This window comes from Acanthopagrus latus, chromosome 3 (genome assembly GCF_904848185.1).
Source record: "Acanthopagrus latus isolate v.2019 chromosome 3, fAcaLat1.1, whole genome shotgun sequence".
NCBI classification, from domain to species: Eukaryota; Metazoa; Chordata; class Actinopteri; order Spariformes; family Sparidae; genus Acanthopagrus; species Acanthopagrus latus.
In genome coordinates, this window is record NC_051041.1 from 22,641,794 (window position 1) to 22,663,095 (window position 21,302).

A 21,302-nucleotide genomic window follows, 5' to 3' on the forward strand; every position below is an offset into this window, starting at 1 on the left:
CTGAATCGAGGCGGAAATCACCACAAAATGTAATGGGCCTCCAGAAGACAGGGCCTAAAGAGCAAGTTACAACAAAGTGGGAACCCACCAGGACATCATATTTTGGTTTCTGGAAGCTGGGTGAAAGGTGAAGCTGGAGAGAATACCCTGATTAGATCTAACTGAGAACCCAGCATGTAGAAACTTGCCAGTCATAAGGTTGCCACGTCCTATAATGTACCCTGCTTGATTGTCTTTTTTATTCTAATTCGGACCATAATGTTAAAAAAAATGATGACGATGTCATGCTGTGATGAAGAGGACTTGAACGTAACGACTGAGACCGTAAACTCATTAGAAAACTGTTCATTGACTCAATAAATTGCGTGTGAAGTACGGTCATTTTCTCATAAGCTTATGTACGATCAGATTTTTGGAACCAGTGAAGTTGCCCCCTGCTGGCCAATAGCAAAAATGCAAAATCAAAACAAGGAACTGGATAAAAGGGCAGATCCAGCAAATAACAATAAAGTTGTCTCATATAATTTTGTATTATCTTGCCACGTCGCATCTGGTATCATATCGTATTGTATCATTTTGTTTTGTACTGTATCTTATCGTCTTGTATTGTATTGTTTCGTATTGTATCATATTGTTTCACACCGCATCACCTCTCATCGTGTCACTTTTTATACGCACAGCTGATTCCTATGGCAATGTCATTAGTTTTTCAGGTATTTTTCAAACAAACACAGTGTGTTAGAAATGAACATTTTGGCCTGATGGTGGCTCCAAGAACAAAGATCCAGGATGCTCGATCACCAAAGTTATCGCAAATCATCCCGCTTGGAAGATGAATGTCAAACAAATTCAAAATTTCAAGTCTGAGGATACGTCATCTGGGAATCCCGGATATCTGTAAAACAATGTTCGATCCATCCATGAGTTCTTGTTCATGGACTGAAGTCAGGGATCAACCACCACTCTTCCATCCCCAGGAAGCACGAGTGTGTCTAAAAAAGCAGGAGCTCCCTGGAGACTCTTATCAATTCTGCTGACATCCTGCCAAGTCTGCAATTAATCATATTACCACATACTAATTGCCATCAGGGCAACCTGGGGACTTTGCAGCCCCTGAGGGCCGGGGCCATCCGGGGCAGTTACTTTCTCTGCCTGATTGATAATCCGGCGCGGTCAGCAATAAAATAGCTGCAGAGAACGAATTTATCCTCACAAGCAGGTGGACACGTCTCTGCGGATTTTTATCTGCAGATTTATAGCTGAGATTCAACTGGAAGCACGCTGACAAATATGTGTTTAGGCACGTCTCATGCTGCCCTGTCGGTGACAGATATGATCTCAGCTGGTGCATCATTAGGTCTGAGAGCGTGGATGATAGTTACAAAATAATGATAAAGAATAAGGACAGTAAACACCACACAGGGCGCAGATGTCCATCAAGAGAGTGCTCTCGTGTGGCGTTGACATAAAACACGCCTCACTGTTTAATGAATATGATTAGCCTTACATGCAACTCTCAGTCAGAAGAGATTAAGTTGGGAAAGTGTTCAGTCAGACCGATGAAATCATCCCCGCGAACGGTCGCTGCTGTGATGCTTGGATTAAACAGACACCTCCGCACGTCGCAGGTTTCCCTTGATTGTTCGCTTGATTGTTTCTTAATAAAACAGGAAGGAGGAGGAATGAGCGGCCTGTCTAATAATTTTCATGTCTCTTTTTTTTTTTCATGTCCCTCTCTGCTTGTCATCACCTAGACGACAAGAGGAAAAAAAAAAAAAAAAAAAATTAAACATTAGCGTGATGACTTCCTGACTGCTATTTAATTAAACACAACCACGGTTTATCTGCAGACTTGCATTTTAAATGGCAATAGTAAAAGTTCCAGTGCTTTGTAATTCTCAGACAAGACTATCAGCTCTGCCTCACGCTGCTTTAATTAGAAATTTAACTCCCTGCATGCCACAGACAGGCCACCTGTATACAGGCGATGAGCTTCCTTTGACTGAATGAACGCCGCCCTGCTGACAACAGAGCAGCAGAACACAATGTTGTCACATACTTCATCAGTGGAGTTTATTATGTATTGACAGATGTTCATGTTGAAAGCCACAATGATGATGTTTACAAAGTTTCAACAAATGAGGGCGAGAGAGGTGATGAGAGGAAGCCGAAGACAAGAATTATGAATGCTCACAAAACAAGTCAAATCCTCCTTATCTATGTACAGTCCTTTATTTGTTCATTCATTCATTCATTTATTTATTTATTTATTTATTTATTTATTTATAAGAGGATTAAGAGGATGCATTTCGGTGTTCTAGACTTCATTTGAATTTTTTTTGACAACATCTGATCTTTCCCAAACCATATTTTATAATACTATCCTCTGCGTTTTTCAAAAACAGCTCAATCCAATAATAATTCCCATGGTAAAACCACCTAAAGAGATAAACAGTGAAAATAATGAACAGAACAGCTAACAATCATGGGATAGAAATGTGAAATTTTGAGATAAAAAGTCAAAAATATAAAAATCAGCATTGAGGTAATTTTTTAAAATCATACAATTTCAACTTTTTATCTCATGACCTACACTGAACTTAGGATATTTTTTTTCATCAAGTTTACTGGTCATCTTATTTCTTCTTTAACTGGCAGAAATGGGCTTCCATATGATACTACAGACATGTCCTAAAAATAGAGAATAGAGAAAGATTATTAATCATAAGAGAACACATTGAATCAAAAGTGACTTTTTTCAGAGAGATATATCATCCATTGAACATGGACTACAAAAGTAGCTTGGCTGGGACCACTGACTGAAGAAGAAGAAGAAGAAACTTGCCCAGAAGAAGAAACTTGATGATTCAATGCTGCAGAATGTGATGGTGCATCCAGAGTGTGATACCACTGCAAAGGTGAGAAACCCCACTTTACCTCTGTTTTTAGAGCATAAGTATAGGATTAGCAGTTAAAGTTTTAACAATTTTTAGATCAATATCTGTTTTAGCTGCCAGAGGCTAATAAACAGTATTAATCTTTTTTTTTTTCTTTCTTTTTTTTCCTTCCCCTTCTGTGGTCGATGCTCATGTAACCATGGCAGCTCCTGCGGAAGAGCCAGACTGAGAGACTCTCTCGAAATCTCCTCTGGCAAGTGATGCTCAAGTTCAAGCATCCACTCCTCAGAGTAAACCGCATGATTGGTTGACATTAGACATTTAAATGCCCCGTAAAATGCCATAAATCTTACATGCTCATCGGTGCAAAGCCACAGATGATTAAAGATTCAGGTATTCACGAAAAATGAAAATGCCAGCCATGGAATCACTGGATGATTAACTGTCTTTTAAAAAGAAAAGAAAAAAACAAAACAAAAAAACAACCCGGTAGACGTGGGAGTGATTGGAGGCTGCAGTGCAGTCATAAAACTCTAGGTGCTGCTTAAACTGGGCCTGTTTACCCATGACAGAGTGTGCCGTGAGCCTGTTACAAAGCTTTAATGATGTGTGTTGATGCAGGAGGCACTTCATTAAAATGGGCACATGCTGTTGTGTGCAGCAAACATCACTAGAGGGCACTGAAAGCAATGGCTGCCTATCTATCTATCTATCTATCTATCTATCTATCTATCTATCTATCTATCTATCTATCTATCTATCTATCTATCTATCTATCTATCTATCTATCTATCTATCTATCTATCTATCTATCCATCCATCCATCCAAGGTGGTAACCTCAACACTTCACCCTGCCCCTCTATCCCAACTTACACTTACAGGTGTAGCAGTTCTTAGAGTTAATGCTAACATCGGTATTGTGCCATGCTCTCGATTCATCAGCGGGTTTTGCTTCTTTTGATGGCACGCCACACACACTGATTAGCACCAAACAAAATACAGGCAAATCAAAATATCAGCCATCACAACACTAAATTAGCTTGTGGTGTTTCATGTCAATTCACAGTATGGAAAGAGGAAGAAAAATAATTGGCTGGGATAAACAAAAGTGGCACCCCAGACTTACAAATTCCAACAGACAAAGCCACCAGAGAGGCAAAACTCTTACAAATCACTCACCCACAGTTGTTGTGCATATGAGGAAAAGACAACTTGAGAGTGGAAACACTGGGTGTCATCAGCTGTCATCGGGGATGAGCCTGTCACCCGCCGCTGCAGTCGTCTCCTCCAGCTGACACTTATTTGTAAAACCCGTTCACTCAAGGAGAGGGGAGAGGGAGAAAGCCACAGTTGTAACATAAAACACATGTAGTGATGGAAATTAGATTCGCCGCATTTTCCCAAATTGTTCTTATGAAGATTTTAATGTAAAAAGGTCAAATATAAAGGATAAAAATCCCTGATATATCTCCACTGAGCCTTAAGTTTTGTGGTAGTTGCAACATTATAGGGGCAATATGTTAAAATTGTAGTCAGAAACATTCATAAAAACAACTCGAAGTATCAGTAAAACATAAATAAATATTATGGTTGCCATTATGATGGCTGTGTTTGGTGTTTCAGAGATATCTGTGGAAGCAAGTATGCTAACCAGCTAGCCCCGACCCATACTGGTCCAAAGCTCATGTCTAAACACTGAGTTAATACAAACCCTTACCCTGTGATTCAAACAGGTAGATAAATGGTTTTGTCTGGTTGCTTCTTGTCACTTCTGGTCATGAAGGTTACACTACAGAATCTATAGAGGATGTGTGTATGCTACATTACAGTTTAGAGTGTAGAATTTGTATGATAATAGTTTAGAGAATGTTACGGATCCGAGATGAAGCTGACAGAAGCGTGGGACTGGGAGAAAAAGGGGCGATCACAGTCCATCGGCTTCCTTCACAGTAGTTATGCCACTTATATTTCTGAGCCATGATCATAACTTGTGCAGACCTGAGTCGGATAAAGATCAATAAGTCTGGCAGGGAAACCACACCGACATATTCAACAAGGCAACCCCTGTGCCCCCTACTCTCTCTCTGATACTAAGGATGGAGAGGAGAGGGGTGAAAAAGGCTATGCATATTGATGGATGTCAACCCCCAACCATAAATGCAATCATTTCGTTTTCGCTCCCAATTTTTTTTCACGAGTTGAAGTAACATAGATAAATAAATGATGCACTCTCATCATTTGCACACAGATTTGTACAAATCTGTGTCGGTGAGCTTCTTCATTTTTGCGATGATCCATCCACCAGCATGGCCGGTGTGCAGGTGTGCTTATTAAAAGCCACCCTAAAGTGTGCAGCTGTATCTCGAAACCACATTACAAGGACACTGAACAATGGACATCACATGACTTGCAGCATATGCATTTTGTGGTCACAGAAAAAGGGAAAAGAGGGGCAAGATTAATAAAAAAAAACAAAAAAAACAACAGCATTTGGCTGGTGGAGTGTCCATCCACTCCTCCTCAGTGGCTGATATTTCTGGATATTGGCAGGAAGTAGAACATGCTGTTGCGAACATCGATCCAGAGCATCCCAACATGCTCAGTGGCGGACTTGCCTCGTGAGCACGCAGGCACCGTGATGTTTTTCAGATTCTCGCAACATGGTGCCGCCTATTGTCACGCTGCAAGACAAGGTGATGCTGGTGGATGACCGGCTCGACAGTAGGCCTCAGGATCTCGTCTCATCTATCTGTGTGCATTCAGATTGCCACATGAATAATAAGAGGCACCTGTGCTTGTTGTACATTATGCCTGCCCATACCACACACACTCTCTGACAGTCTCTGCGCAGAGATCCTCTGGTTTTACAAATCAGCTGTTGCATTTCCTGTCTGGGAAGCCACGCTCAGATATCCATGCAGGTGGAGAAGCCGAGTGCAGAGGTCATGGGCTGCTGTGGTTGCATGCGCTCCGTATGAGGCCAGTTGGATGTATTGACATGAGAGGCAGCATATGGTTGTGAAACGAACGCCAAATAAATGGGGAACAGCTCTTGTGGACATTCCCGCCGTCAGCACGACAGCTGCACGCTCCCTCTGAACGTGCAACACCTGTGGCATTGTGTCGTGAGATAAAGCTGCACATCTTTGAGTGAGCAGTCCAAACACACCTGTGGACTAATGGTGCCGTTTAATCAGCATCTTGATATGTCACACCTGTCAGGTGGATGGATTATCTTGGCCAAGGAGAGGCGCTCAAAAGCTTGAAAAAAAAAAAAGAGCTTTTATCTGTATGAAAATAACTTTTATTTCAACTCGAGAAAAAACGAGCGAATACAAAGGGGTACATTTTTGTTCAGTGCGTATCACAAATTTGTCTATATCAGTTTTAACTAAGAAATCCATCCGTGTTCTAATTCTTTGTAAATGAGCAAGTCAGAAAAAAAAATGAAATCCATAAAAAAAAATCCCCAAAATCCATAGATAAAAACAAAACTGCCAAACTCATAGTTTACTGAAAAAACTGATCTTGTATTTGATTAAAACGTTTTCTGTCCCACTGGTTTCGCAACGATGGACCAGTTGGTGTCGTCCAAATTCAGGCAAACGAAAGGTCCCTCTCTCATTCTGTATCAGGCATGTTGCATCCAACAGTACAGATTTTCTAGAACAAAGCCCTTTATTTGAGACATGTTGTATTACAGTCTGTCTGCAGGACAAAAAAAACAAAAAACAAAAAAAAAACAGGTCCATGATCATTCACATGAGTCATTCACACATTAGCGCAAAAAAGTTCATCCTATTACTGCCACTATTTCAGACCCACCTACTATCTGAGGTCAGAGGGGAGGTGTTTCAGTGGAAACAGGAACCCAGATATCTAAAAATACATCTAAGAGAGCCTTGAGGCATTAATGCATACATGGAGTGGAATGATGGTGTCAAATGTGATAATGAACATCACGGCACATTAGCTCTCATGACCACGTGACGAGAAATTTACATTTTAGACTTGACTTTCTCAGCAGAGATGTTGCATACATAACCTTTAAAAATTGATATTTTATTTTTTGCAAAAGACAAAATGTGCAAGATTGAGCTGTTCAGATTGACACCTAGCTTTAATGAAGTTGTGGTTTTAGCACTAACATTGGTGTGTCATTAAAATGAATGAACAGTTTGATCTGTATCTGTACTGCTGTTGGATCCAGGCTGCAATGTTCATGTGTATGTTCCTACATGGGCAGCAACAAGAGAGAGTCTGGCTCCAGACATGCTAGCAGCCAGGTGTTTTTTGCTAATGCTAACTTTGGCCTGCTAAAATGCAAAAAAGCTGTTATACGTTGGTAAATGGTTAGTTCATAACTTTTTTGCATTTCTATTTTTCAGCATTGTGCTGGTGTGACATCAGATAACGTCCCCTCATACACAGAAATTGTTAGAGATGGCTCAGGAACTCTTGCCAAAATTTATCAGTTTATGACAGGAGACCAGGAGAACCTGAGGCCATCCCTTTATCAGTTTATCTGAGAACCAGAGGCAGTGCTACACAGAATGATACAGATGGACTCAGCAGGCAAACACACCACTCAGCGGGGATGATGGAGACTATGTTGTTTGGAGCCGAACTCCGAAATATACGTGTGATGAAAGGTGAGCAATAGTTCACACTTGCCGTAAGGTAAGGAACATTTAATAGACTTACTTAATACAGTAACTGATATGTGGACAAATCAGATGGATCACAGTTACACTGAGGTGTGTTTATCTTTATTTAACCATGCACGTGTTTCTGTTTATCTGCTTTCAGAGAGGCTGAGCAAATCCAAAATCCAATTTTATGACTTTAATGGTGTGACAACAGAAATTCATGCTACATCCTGAGTTAACTTCATGCATAAAATCATCATGAGTCAAGTAAAAGCAGTTGATGTATGTAGTATGATTTTTTTTTTACCCTCATTTTAAGAGCATCACCCCAGAAAACCTGCAGCAGCGCCGTGCAACACAGTCTGCGAGAAATTCTAATAGAAATCGTGAGCAGCTTTGTGAGATGAGTGGGTACAAAGGCAATCACAGGGCAATTATTGCCACAAATGGACTTCACTGGGATTTGAGAGTAATTAGCAAGGACTTCCCTTAACCAGGCCCATGCTGTCTAATTCCTCCATCCACAGAGAGCAAAACTGGCGGAGCAGCCTAATTTTAAAAGCAATCTCCCGGTCCCATCATAAGACTGGGATTTTCATTAGCATCTTGTTACTGCTCAACAGCAGTGCAATTACCTCTTAATTGGAGCTCATTTTGCACTTATTTATGGAATAATAATCAAGACTGCATCCTGCTGGGCTGAGAATTAGGTAGAAATGGCTACATATTTGAATCCACAGAGATGACTGAGCAGTAAGAGAAAACCTTTCCCATGTACGCTGTTCCAACTTTTGAATAAAGGATACTTTAATCAAAACAGGGAAAAAAAAGACTAGGGCTACATCCAGTCATTACCCCTGCCTCTTTTTGAGTGCTTCCTTGTCCCTCAGAACAGTTACAATGGGTTGAAATCTCCCTCAAGACCCTCACATGTCATCAGTAGTCGTAAACAGATGTGACTGGCCATTTCCAATATACTGTCTTCAGCTGTGGTGATTTCTCTTGTGACGCTGTGGCAATCCTGGTATCATCACAATGCCATATTCAGTTTATCTGGTGGAGAAAGATAAGCATGGACGCTTGCGATACATTCTCAACTTCAAACTATCAATAAAGTCATCAGATAAGAAAGAATTTCCTGGCCGCCAGCGCTAGCGTTACAAGCTAACATTAGTAACCTGTCAGCCTCCCCTGCCAGTGATATTAGAGGAGTGAAATGACTTCGCTGCTGGACTTTAGTTACATGGAATCACTGCAGGACGCCCTGGAAGCCACTCACTGGGATGTACAAACCACGTATTCAGAGATGCAATCATCGAGGCCATCAATGTCTTCGCCGATTGCATCTCTGAATACATTGGGTTCTGCATGGACAACTCCATCCCCACTAAAGAGGTCCACTGCTACCCAAACAACATACCATGGGTAACCAGTGACCCCAAGGCCCTACTCAATAAGAAAAATAGGGCCCTTAGTTCAGGGGATTGTGCAGAGCTCAAGCATATTAAGAGAGAACTTAAACACGGCATCAGGGAGAGTAAGGACAACTATAAGAGAAAACTGGAAGACGAACTGGAAAACAACAACACCAGGGACATATGGGTTGGGAGGAGGGAGATCACCAACTTACAGAGGAAAGGTGGAGGAACAGCTTATGGAAATGAACAACAAGCTAATGAGTTCAACCAGTTTCTCAACAGGTTTGACTCCAGCTCCCCCACCCTCATCTCCTCAGGACACCACCTGCAGCTGAACGTGGCGAAGACGAAAGAGATGGTGATGGACTTCAGGAGGAACAAGCCCCTGCATTCTCCAGTCTGCATCAGTGGGACTGACGTTGACAGTGTGGATTCATACAAATACCTGGGTGGGATGCTGGACGATAAACTGGAGCAGACTCCAAACATGGAGGCAGTTTACAATAGGGGCCTGAGTGGGCTTTACCATCCATCCACCCATCCATCCATCCATCCATCCCTAGGCTGCATATCATGCTCTCGATTGATTGGCGAGTAATTTTTAGCACAACTGGCATTTTTGCTTCATTTGATGGCATGCTACACTTCACTGATTAGCACCAAACAAAATACAGGCTGATCAAAATATCAAAAGTTATTAGAATCCAGCCTATGGGTGACATTTTCACTTGTTAGGTGAAAAGAGAGGCTGGTGGCACTAGATAAAAAGGTCAGAGGATCAACAAAGGCGGTCAGCTTCATCCTCTGGGGACTGTGAATGTCTGGGCAAAATGTCACGACAGTCACGCTTGTGGTTATTGAGATGTTTCAGTCCGAAGCACCAAGCAGAGACAGAGGTGGCCTGAAACCCTAACTGTACAGTCAGTGAACAGAATCTGTGGTGAATCTCATTTGAATCGTACTACATACCATGAAGGCACTTTATGACTTTGACGCATGATGCCACCAGCTCAGCCAATCCAGTCGCTCTACATCTCTTCTCTTCGCTGATTGTGTTGTGATATCATATTCCTATATGTAAAGGCTAACCACACCGATCGTCACAGTAAAGTGCCTTAGTGAGGGATTTCCCCACCTTCGATACATGAAACAAAAACTATGATAATAATAAGGCAGTCATGGCGGCGCACTCGGCGAGCCAGAAAAAAATGACCAGGCCTTCGCTGGGCTCTGTTCTAATTGCACTCCATAGATCAGGTGGACAGAGCTGGAGCCAGAACTAATTGAGCGCGGCTCCTTCCCCTGCTGGACTTGGGTGATTCCCCCTCCATGACTGATGGATGTGTCTCAGAGGAAGAGCCTGGCCCCTCTGCTCCTATCAAACTGATGACTAACATCTGTTGGATCACACTCTCAACTCGATGAAAAATATGAACGCGTATTAATATATATATATATATATATATTTTTGAAAATGTTCTGCTGGAGGGCAAGAGCAGTAATGAGTTCACCCAATCATTCCAGTGAAGAAATCTCAGCCTTACATGCCTGGGATGAATGTTTACCTGCAGCAGTCAGGCCAAAAAAAAAAAAAAGAAAAGAATCAGCTCTGCAGTTTCATCCACTAAGTATTAATTAACTCCGCTAGTGCCCAAAGATTCCTAATTCATATGTATCTACTATAACAGAATGATCTTACTAGCGCCATCTAGAGAAGTAAGTGAACATTTCACTGTTTCACAACAGTATTTAGAGTGTAAAGCCATGCTAGCAGCTCTGTGAGGCTGCCCTAATTATTGAGCCTGCGACTGCTGCTCTATAGGAGACATATTATTCTCAGATTCATTATTTTATTTGAGTTACTATTACAGTAGCTTTATGTGCTCTAATGTCAAAAAACACATCAGTCCTCTCATACCGTCCAGTCCTGCAGCTCTGTTTCCCCCCTGTCTGAGATGCTCTGTTTAAGCTCCTGTCTCTTTAAGAACTCCCATTCTAATACCCCGTCCGCTCTGATTGGTCAGCTTGCACACGCCTGAACCAGCACTGCTCACTGCTTTCATTTTTCGTTTGCCAGATCTAATTAAATAATTGAATGGATGAACGGATGAACTGAATGATGTAATATGATGGCATCAAAACAAATATTACGTACAGACTGGATGTCTTTCTTTCTTTCTTTCTTTTGGACCAGAGATAAAGACTTGTATTCAATGTCTGTGCTTTACCAGCATCATCACATCACATAAGGAACATTTTCTACTGGCCAAGTTTTCTGTATCTTTATGTTTCACTCAGGTACATCTTTCGGGTACACACTGACCTCAAAACCAAAGACGTCTGTGTACTTCTAAAAGAGCTGGTGGCATGTGATCCGATTTAATTATCCACTCTGGATAACACATGTGCAGTGAGGTAGAGCACACTGTCAGAAAGGCAGCTGTGGTAAAACCTTAATCTAACCCAGTACTCAAATTCAAATGTGTTTTTTAGGTTTTTCAATGGGATCCAATTTTTTGTTGATACTAGTGAAACTTTTCCTAATTATAGTAGTTGAAAATCATATTTTGTCCATTCTGAGACCAAAAGGGCCAGTGTGCAATGTGTTTGCATGTGCCTGCAAGGCAAATATAATGTAAACATTCTGCGTCGGCCCCCAGGTCAGCAGAGCACATCCACCGACAGCGATGCAGACTGAGAGATGGAGAAGCGCAGCGGTTTTGCCAGGATCTTGATCAGATACAGATTGAGTTTAATGAGCTACTGGAGACATATTTTAAGGTCTGATTTGTAGGAAAAGCTCATTTTTGTGTCTCATTCAAGATTCAAGATTCAAGAAAACTTTATTTATCCCGAGGGAAATTGTCGTGCAACAGTAGTAAAACAAAGTGAGAAAGGAATACAAAAGTAATAAAGAATTCCCAACTCTTCTTATACTGACACTTCGGGTTCCCCAGGTTGCCAAATAGTGACACATCGGGGATAGTGGTCTACCTTTCCGACATTCCAAAAGAGACCATCCATCATAAATATGTATGGACACTGGACACCTCTGCACACAACACCACACCCCCTCCAAACCAGTTCCACAGACGTGCCAGTCCCACTCTCAGAAGGATGTAAAGCCTAACACTGGGCATGCAACCAGTTGTGGATTGACGCAGACCAGGTAAGACGAAATATGATCACAATTGATACATTTTAATGCATTTGAACTGATGCTGCTTTTGATTAATTTAGGTGACTTTACATTAATTAGGTGATTTTTACATATATTTGGCTCATTAATGAATGACGTTGTTAATGCTTCCTTATGAACACTATTTCATTTCATTTCATTCAACTTTTTATGAAGACTGTCTGAACTTCTTACGAACGCTATCTTAACAGCTTCTAAAACACAATAATGACAATAGAAATAATAACAATATATTGATAATACCACCACTACTACTACTAATAATAATAAAATGATAATAATGATAATAATAATATCAGAGGGAGAATGTGTTTTTCCTCATGGTAGTTATAGTGCCTGCTGTGATGTTCACTTCACAGAGACTAGCAGCTGTTTTTGCCTGATATAGAGATGAGTTCATGTAGTGAACTCTCCAGTACCAAACTACCTTTTAGCAAAACTGGCAGGAAAATGCCTGACAGCTAGTCCCAGACCATCCCAAATCTCATAAATACTTCAGTGATAATAAAAAAAAAAAAGCATCTTCAGTGCAGTTAACAAAACAATGCATATTCAGGATTAATTAGACATTGCCTATTCAAGGCTAATGTAAAAATGTCTCTTCAGGTATGATTAGACAATGCTGCTTCAAAATCTTCTCAACATCTCGCACAACAGGTGACCTGAAACCTTAAAAATCCAGAGCCATTGTGAAAATTCAGCTTGATTAAAAAAAAAAAAGGCATAACAAGCACTAAAGGGACTGCTACAACCAACAGGGTTGATTGTGATTCATGGACTTAGACTCGCATGTTTATTTTGACATACGCTCTTCACAGATTGTGGAAGGGAGGCTGTGGAGCATCACAGAGCCGAGATGAATTTACCAAAAAAGGTGCTCATTGTACTGCTTTGTGTGATTGGCACTGATATGGTTCTGAGAAGATATGTTGTAAGAAGGCTTACAGAATACGCACCGCCTCAGGACGCCAGCCCCTGCACTAAGCGTTTATCAGAAATCGAGCGGCAGTGGATGCACTGCTTCGGCAGATCCGTGGAACTTTTTTTGTCGGCAGATTACAAGCTCCCAGAGGATGCTTTCAACTGGTGGAAGGTAAGACGTCGCCTCACAAGGAAACAGCCTCAGCCTTTCACAAGGCCATCGAGCTTTTTTGTTTGTCTCACAATAGGCTGTTATCACGCAACTCATAACCGGCGTGACAGCAATGCACGTTTTGTTTGTGTGCCAGCGTTTACAGCTTGAGCGGCGCAACTTCAGTGCCTACAGTGAGACAGTGGGCAGGCTGTTTGAGATGATCCCACCCAGTCCAGGTCTGAGCGAGCCCCGCCCCGGCAGCTGCAGGACGTGTTCTCTGGTGGGGAATTCTGTTAAACTGAAAGGATCGAATTATGGACCTGAAATAGATTCTCACGACATTGTCATAAGGTAAATGAGCTGGCTAAGGAAAGCCATTATAAAGGAACAGTTCACCCAAAAACTGAAAATGAAATCCAGTCATCATCTCTTCACCTCGATGTTGATGGAAATGTTGAGTGATGTTTTACAGTCCACGAATAATTCTGGAGCTTGACGACAAAACAGTGGTGCAGCGTTCTCCTTAAGATCTGAGGTAGATGGGGACTTACAGGATGTAAACATGTAAAATGGCTCCCTCTCCCCATCATGGGGGTGAGGAGAAACTGACTGGAATCATTTTTTTGGGGTGAACTTCCTTTAATCAATGATTACAAACAGTGTGACCAACATGCAAAACATTTCCTCCATGTCAGAAAAACTCAAATTCAAGCGATCCTTTAAAAAAATATTCTGGCCATGAACTGACACACGAGTATATCCCTCTGTACTGTTTAGAATGAACCATGGTCGTACCAAAGGCTATGAAGTGGACGTCGGGACCAGAACAACTCATCACATCATGTATCCAGAGAGTGCCGTGGACTTGGATAACACCACTCACCTCGTGCTGGTGCCTTTTAAGATACAGGATCTTGAGTGGCTCATGAAGGCCTTCACCACAGGGTTTCATGGAACGTGAGTCATATTTTTGAAGTACTACATACAGTAAATGTGATCATTTGTCTCCCGCTATGTGTCCAAAGTGTTGGATACAGAGAGACCGAAACAGAATATTTTGTCATATTTCTAAACCTAAATATGTAGTATTATTTGTTAAATCTTACCAAGTAGTTTTGTACGCTAAACTGAAATATGTATTTTTTTTAAGCTAAATCCAACCAAGTTGCTTTGTTAGCTAAACCACAATATGTAGTTTTGTTAGCTAAACTGAAATGTACTAGCCAAATATTTTTTGTCAGCTTAACCTAAATCATGTTGTTAGTTAAACCTAATTATGTTTTGTTAGCTAAAAATGAGCAATTTTGTTGGTTAAACCTAACAAAGTACTTCTTGTCATCTGAACCAGAAAGTTTTGTCAGCTAAACCGAAATTTGTATATTTTTTTTTAAGCTAAGTCTACCAAAGTTGTTTTATTAGATAAACATTAATATGTAGCTTTTTGTATTTTTTTAAAAGATAAATCTAACCAAGTGGCTTTTAAGCTAAACCAAAACATGTGGTTTTGTTAGCTAAACTGAAATAGTACTTTAATAAACTTAACCAAATATTTTTGTCAGCTAAACCTAAATAGTTTTTTTTTTTTTTTTTTTTAGCTATAAATGACCAGTTCTGTTAGTTAAAACGTTTGTTCAGCCTTACCAAGTAGTTTTCTGAATTGTTTTTTTTAAAGCTAGATCTAACTAAGTTGCTTTATTAGCTAAATTGAAATATGTATTTCCTGGGAAGGGAATTCAAATCAAGAATCACAGTTTTCTTTTGGGGTGCCTGTTATATCATTTTACTGACAAAAGTAATTGTAATTTTATGTATTATTATCATTGTCTTTACAATAGGTCTTATGTGCCAGTAAAATCACATATCGCAGCTAACAAGGAGATGGTGAGTTCTTTTGAATGCATTCGACAGTTAACTGTATTGACAAAAAATGTGACTCTTGGTGAATATTTGTAACAGGTGATGGTGGTGAATCCAGCTTTTATGAGGTGTGTTCATGACAGCTGGCTGTCAAAGAATGGCCATTATCCCTCTACCGGCTTTATGGCTTTGATTCTTGCCCTGCGTATTTGTGATGAGGTAAGTTCATTGAAGAATTGGGGGTTTTCCTTGTGAATGCCAACACTGTTGCTAAGTAGATGCAAATTTCATATTGCTTAGGGAAATAGCAAGCAAATGTACCGTATATGATTTAGGGAGACACTCGGCAGGCTTTCACTAGGTTTTAAATTTCTAAAAGAAGGAGAAGATTGAAGCCAGATACACTTGTTTTATTCAGTGTATTACTGAGTATTACTTTGTATTAGGTCAAAAATAGTTGAGTTAACATGATTTAGGTTAATATAGACCCATTCCCAATGTTATTACATATCCAATATGCATATTTATCTAATCTCTTTTCCCCGTGGAAGTGCTAGGATATGACATTGCTATTATAGACTATGAATCTGAACCAACCGTGGCAACTTCCCTAAACAAAGATGAAATGTTATTTGTTTCCAGGGAGTTGCCATTTTTGAGGGGCACTGCTGCAGTTTTAATGCTTCCATTATAAAGGTGACTTAATGCTGTCCGGCAGTGAACATCTTTGGCAGGCTCTGACAAACATATTTTTTCAGTGACATTGGAGGACTTAGAATATTTGACTTCCCCTTTTGGTACATGGTCCACTCATTTGTGGTAGTATAATCAAAGAAAAACCTCACCAAGTAATTCAGTTCCCTAAACCTAACCAAACAATGACAGGAAACTGTAAAGACATGGAAATTAGTGTGCAAAGTAATAAATGAGCAGTGTAAAAAATATATTCCAAGCAGGATTCGATCCACATGAATCGTGAGTCCCATTTGTAGTATAGTTATCAATTTCCCTTGTTTTAAGTTATAAGGATGGCACTAGAACAACATACAGTGCACAGCCGATGCACCCATGGCAATCACTGGCTTAGGATAAGTTTAGCAGAGCTTTCTTCAGTTGATATTCAGATGATACTCTGTGTTATCAGTAAACATATACCCCAAGTAGCAGAAATGTGCTGAGCCCTCTGACAGGTGACACCATTCTTTTACCCTGCCCTAACTTTAAAACTGCCACTGAGTTGATTGAATGGTATAACTGGTAATCTGAACATTATGGCCCAGTCAGTACTCATTTCTTGTGTTTGTTTCCAAAATCAACATCCTGACATTAGTAATGAGCATCTTTCTGTCTTAAGTGATGCGGTTGATTATCACATGTTTGTATTTGTCTTCCCAGGTCCATGTGTTCGGTTACGGAGCAGACAATGATGGAAACTGGAGCCATTACTGGGAAAAACTCAAAGACAAAAAGTTCAAAACTGGATTACATCCTGGAACTCATGAGTACAGTATCATCCAGAAGCTAGCGGAGAAACAAATACTCAAGTTTTATGAAGGGCGCTGATGTTTCTCTCGTAAATTGTGCAAAATCCTGATAGGAGAGACTCAAAAGCTCCTTTTAAAAAGCTTCAGTTAAAACAATTTTTTTATTTAATCTTTTTTTTTTTTTTTTTTTTACGGTGCATCTTATCAGATCTGTTTTTGCATGTCTGCTAGACACCCATCTGCCAGTTTTAGAAAGCTTAAGTTTAAATGGAAACACATTTGTTCGTGGTGCTTCTTTTCAGATCAGTTTTTGCATGTCTGATAGAGACCCAAAAGCTTCAGTTTGGCATCTTCACTTCAAAGATTTTGAGGGCTTCAGTTTTGCATCTTATCAGATCTGTTTTTGTGTTGTATAATATATGAAAAACCTTTCAGCTTGAAAAAACAGGCAGCCACCTTTGCAAGAGCGGTACATTATTTGCATATATCCCTGGCTGGTAGTCATGCTGTGACTTGACTTTATATTGTATATGGTAACTAATAACTTTATGGATTCAGGGTAAAAAAACAAAAATGGTTTGGTCCTCTTATTTAGTACATAAATTGCTCACATGCAGGGAAAAAAAAAGGTCTTGCTTAGCCATTTTACAGCTTTTCAGTCCCATTTATGTACTTCAGTTTTTTTTTTTTAGGAGAATTCTGCAACGTTGTTTTGCCGTGAAGCTCCAGAAGTGTTTCGTGGACTATCAAACTTCACCCCGCTTTCCATCAGCATGGGCTGCATCAGAAATGTTTTGGCCAAACTTAACCTGTAAAGTGTATAAAGTTATGCAATTTATGACTTGTCTCTTTCTTTATATTTTTAGCCTGTTGTTTTTCATACCTCTACTTTTTAACCCATAACGTGTCTTTGTATACCCTGAAAAAGAGCTATATAAAATAAATGTATTATTATTATTATTATTATTATTATTATTGTTAAAGTCCCAATCCATCATTTTTTCTATATGAACGTATCACATTTAGTTTAATAGTGACTGCGATGTCACATTCATTGTTCTGTTCACTGTTCTGTCATCAGGCTACTATGAACAACAAGCCAGAGGACCACGGACGACTTTTTATACATATTTCGTTCAGCTGTGCTTCGGCATTATGAGTTTTAGGTCATACACACCTCGATACATTTTAACTAAAAGGGGTGCAGAAAAAGACTCCCGCTAAGGACACACTTGTGCATCCTAGCTCATAGTTCCTCCTAAAGGCCTCCTCTGTTCTCCCTCCTCTCCCCTCAAAGAGCATTTCAGGAATTGAGACATCCTTCATTGCGGTGTGTTGACATCGACTTTCAGGTCACAGGAGGACGGAGGAGATGAGGAGGCACAGAACAGAGAAATGAGAGGAGCTGTTTGACTAAAGACACTCTGACACTGACTGAACAGCCCTCTCTGGTGGACAACATCTGGCCCCCAGTACACTGACGCGAGTGGGTTACCAATCTTGCTTCAAAAAAAAAAGAGTCATTTAGTCTCCTCCGCTAAGTGAAAATACCAAAAGACAATACTTTTCTGTGAAATCCTTTCTACAAAGATGAAAACCTCTTTTTAAAAGCGTAAGCATTTGTCTCTGGCGTTCGACATTAACATCCTGAGGTGTTGGGCTAAACACAAAAACCAGTGTGGGTGTGACTTGATGAGATTTGACGTGACCTGTCCCACAACACTACCACAGCTGTCAGCATCTTGAATTGCTCGCTCCTGATTGTGCATGGAAGTGGCGACCTGCCTTGTTCAAAGCAAAATGTGATGAAGGTGCCCTGTGGAAGGGAACGCAGACGTTCGGGGAAAAAGAGAAAAAAAATCTGAAGCCGTGCTCCTCTGGCAAAAAAAAAAAAAAAAAAAAGGTTGAAAAGCCTTTATTTAGATGGTTAGTTCATGCTGATATTCTTTAAAAAAACATTTACCATGCTTTTGCCAGCCATGGGTAGGAACACAAACCTGATAACAACTATAACAAACAAGTTGCATTTGGGTGTGTGAATATGACTTTGGTAGTGTGTGTACACTGGCAGCCTAACTCTCAGAGGAATGCAGTTATTGGTGCTATTGATGCTTTAGTGCCTTTCGTGCAATAACAAGTCCGTGGTGAGAATTAAAGTAATGCAGGAAAAATGTAACACTGCCTGCTTCACCAAGCTGTTAAATTGATGCTATTTGTCATTTGGACACAGCACGACCTCAGACGCTGTTTACAGCTTTGTTCTGACACAAAATGACAGAGAGACCTTTGCAGAGTAGTTGGCACCTGATGCGAGGTGAATCATTTGTGCTGTTGAGGCCCTTACTTCCTCCGGCCATTCTTTAACAAATCCCTGATAACTTTGTTTCATTAACTTGATGATTTATTTGAAAATGATAGCCGCTACCCACAGCTGACGATCCGAGAGGTTATGGATATGGAAATGTTTGATAATTTCCACCATGTTTCTTCTGCGCGTGCATGCAAAGAGGTGCTGCTCGATCCAGGCAAATCATGTCTATTGGATTTCTGTGACAAAGTTTCAGTGAACAGATTTAGACAGGATGGGTTTTTATCCACCTTTTACCTGTTTAAAAAATGTTATCACCAACACTTGGGACTCTTGATTGATTTCTGTTTGCTGTATGTCAGGAATTTTTGAAATATATTTGTTCATTCATGCAAGCTACCAGGGTTACAAGCTGAAAGTATAAGGTCCAGTCACAGTAGAAAGTAGAAAAGATGATTACTTTTCTCTTAATTCTCATTGTGGAGATGTGCTGCGAGACTTGCGTGGATCATTGTTCTGTTTCCGTCTTTGAAACAAATGAACAAATGAAAATGTTCTGTGTGGCAGAAAACGTTTTGAGGAAGTCGCGCAGAGCCAAGCATGGTACAGCAATAAAAGACCTGAATGCGATTTGACTTCACTTGCACTCAGCGGGGAAAATGTCAAGTGGAAGGATCACAGCGAGAGAAGGGGATCTAAAACAAATGAAAACATTTTGCCAGAAGAATTTGTTTTTTTGTAACATGTTTTAGGAGGAGGCAAACGGCTCTAGATGGGAAAATAACAAATAAGGAATCCTTAGCGAAAGGGGGAAATACATTGACTGTGTTCCAAAAGCAGCAAGCCGATTCAAGTGGCGATGAATGGAAAACAGTGAATCTTCATGTGAGCCTGACCAGTTGAGGAAAAATTAAGCTGACCTAAAACACACGTTAATCATTACAGTATTTCTGATTCCACAGATTTCTTGTATTTACTAAACAAACCAGTGCAGATTAATCATTGGTTAAGCCGTGTAGTGAGGGATCTGTCTGACTCGTGAGCAGAATACCCGTGCAGAGGCTTCCTGTCCTTGTCTATCATGATGGTAAACAACAGGGAAATAACCTGGTTCATTCGGGTTAAAGCAGCGACACTGTTATAGATGAAGCTGAAAAAACTAAATGAGATAAACAACGTCCACCCAGAATCCCCCCCCCCCCACTTACCAGCACCACCACCCCCACCCGTGCTGACATGCCAGGTAACACATCATGGTCAGTTAGCCTGATTTGTCCCCATGCAGCAGAGGCAGTTGTGATTCCAGCTGCCAGAGAACACTGCTGGCAGTAGGTTACAGTGATTAGGCCCAATCTCAGGTAAGGAGAGAGCAGATGAAAATCCTCTGCTAGACAGACAAAGAAACAAAAAGGGTCGCGCTGTACATCGCCGTCTGGGTAATATTGGGCTGAATTTCTGCGTAATAGGTTATTAATGGGTATAAGAATATGGGTTATTAGTGATAGCAACGAGGCAAAATGTATGAATCTTTAACCTGCCAACAGTAACATGGTTAGATCAGTATAATGCCTCGATTAAAATAAAATAATTATACAAGACAGTGATAAACTGCTACGATAGCCATATTCTCACACATAAAACATTCCCTTTTGTTTCAAGGTAATGCTTTACATATATCTTTAAAGCTGTGACCTGCTACCTGGAAAACACTTTGAGGTAGTTTCCTTGTTATGACCATAAAGTCTGTGCTGCAAAATGCTAACCCACCTGTTTTCTTTCTTTCTTTTCTTTTTTTTTTTTTTTTTACTTCCTTTTGTCCCATAATAGCAGTTTAAACCAAATCATCAAGAGGTACAAGTGATTACCTGGAAACATGAGACAGCGCAGAGCTGATTTCCGGCAACTTCGTTAATGCAAACTCACATCCTGAAAATGGATGTGCAACTGGGAAAGCAACTAGTACATAAATGTGAACTTCAATCCAGTAACAACGTCTGAAGGCTTCAATACGTGTGACCATCTTACACTGCTTTTTAGAAATGGCAACTATAAGGTGGACACATCAATAAGCGGCAACAGGATTGATAGCTCTTAGCCCGTTGAGAAAGAGGAGATTTTAAGACAGCTTTGCCACCTGCAGCAGTATGAATAGTAGCAGCGGTGGTAAATGAAGAGCGTTATGAACCAGACGGACAAAACAAAGATCAATCGGTGTTTAGACTGACAACCGTTACGCTTTAACAAAAGGACACAGCTTGTACCTTTACTGTCATTCTACACTGAAAAACACTGTTTGTTCAGACAGGCCTGGAATCTGGCCAGACACTTTATCTGTTTCCTTGAGTTTTGTGTTTGACCTTGCTAGTCAGTAAGTCACCACTGACAGCGAGCTGTATGATGAAGGGCAATCCTGG

At 40.4% G+C, this 21,302-nt stretch overlaps 1 protein-coding gene across 1 annotated transcript; it reads left to right on the forward strand.

Annotated features, from left to right (window-relative positions):
• The first annotated feature begins 5,558 nt into the window (after nucleotides 1-5,558).
• LOC119017036 (CMP-N-acetylneuraminate-beta-galactosamide-alpha-2,3-sialyltransferase 1-like) lies at nucleotides 5,559-17,412 on the forward strand. Its single transcript, XM_037093428.1, has 8 exons — nucleotides 5,559-5,619; nucleotides 8,806-9,480; nucleotides 13,112-13,257; nucleotides 13,394-13,590; nucleotides 14,017-14,196; nucleotides 15,075-15,120; nucleotides 15,196-15,315; nucleotides 16,492-17,412. Exons 1-8 carry the CDS (start codon nucleotides 5,559-5,561, stop codon nucleotides 16,657-16,659), a joined length of 1,593 nt encoding a protein of 530 aa, XP_036949323.1. The 3' UTR covers nucleotides 16,660-17,412.
• Nucleotides 17,413-21,302: the final 3,890 nt, after the last annotated feature.

Coding starts and splice junctions, on each gene's coding strand:
- LOC119017036 (XM_037093428.1), top strand. CDS start 5,559: ATGGTGCCGCCTATTGTCACGCTGCAAGACAAGGTGATGCTGGTGGAT. Junction 14,197..15,074: donor ACCACAGGGTTTCATGGAAC/GTGAGTCATATT, acceptor TCTTTACAATAG/GTCTTATGTGCCAGTAAAAT. Junction 15,316..16,491: donor CCCTGCGTATTTGTGATGAG/GTAAGTTCATTG, acceptor TTGTCTTCCCAG/GTCCATGTGTTCGGTTACGG.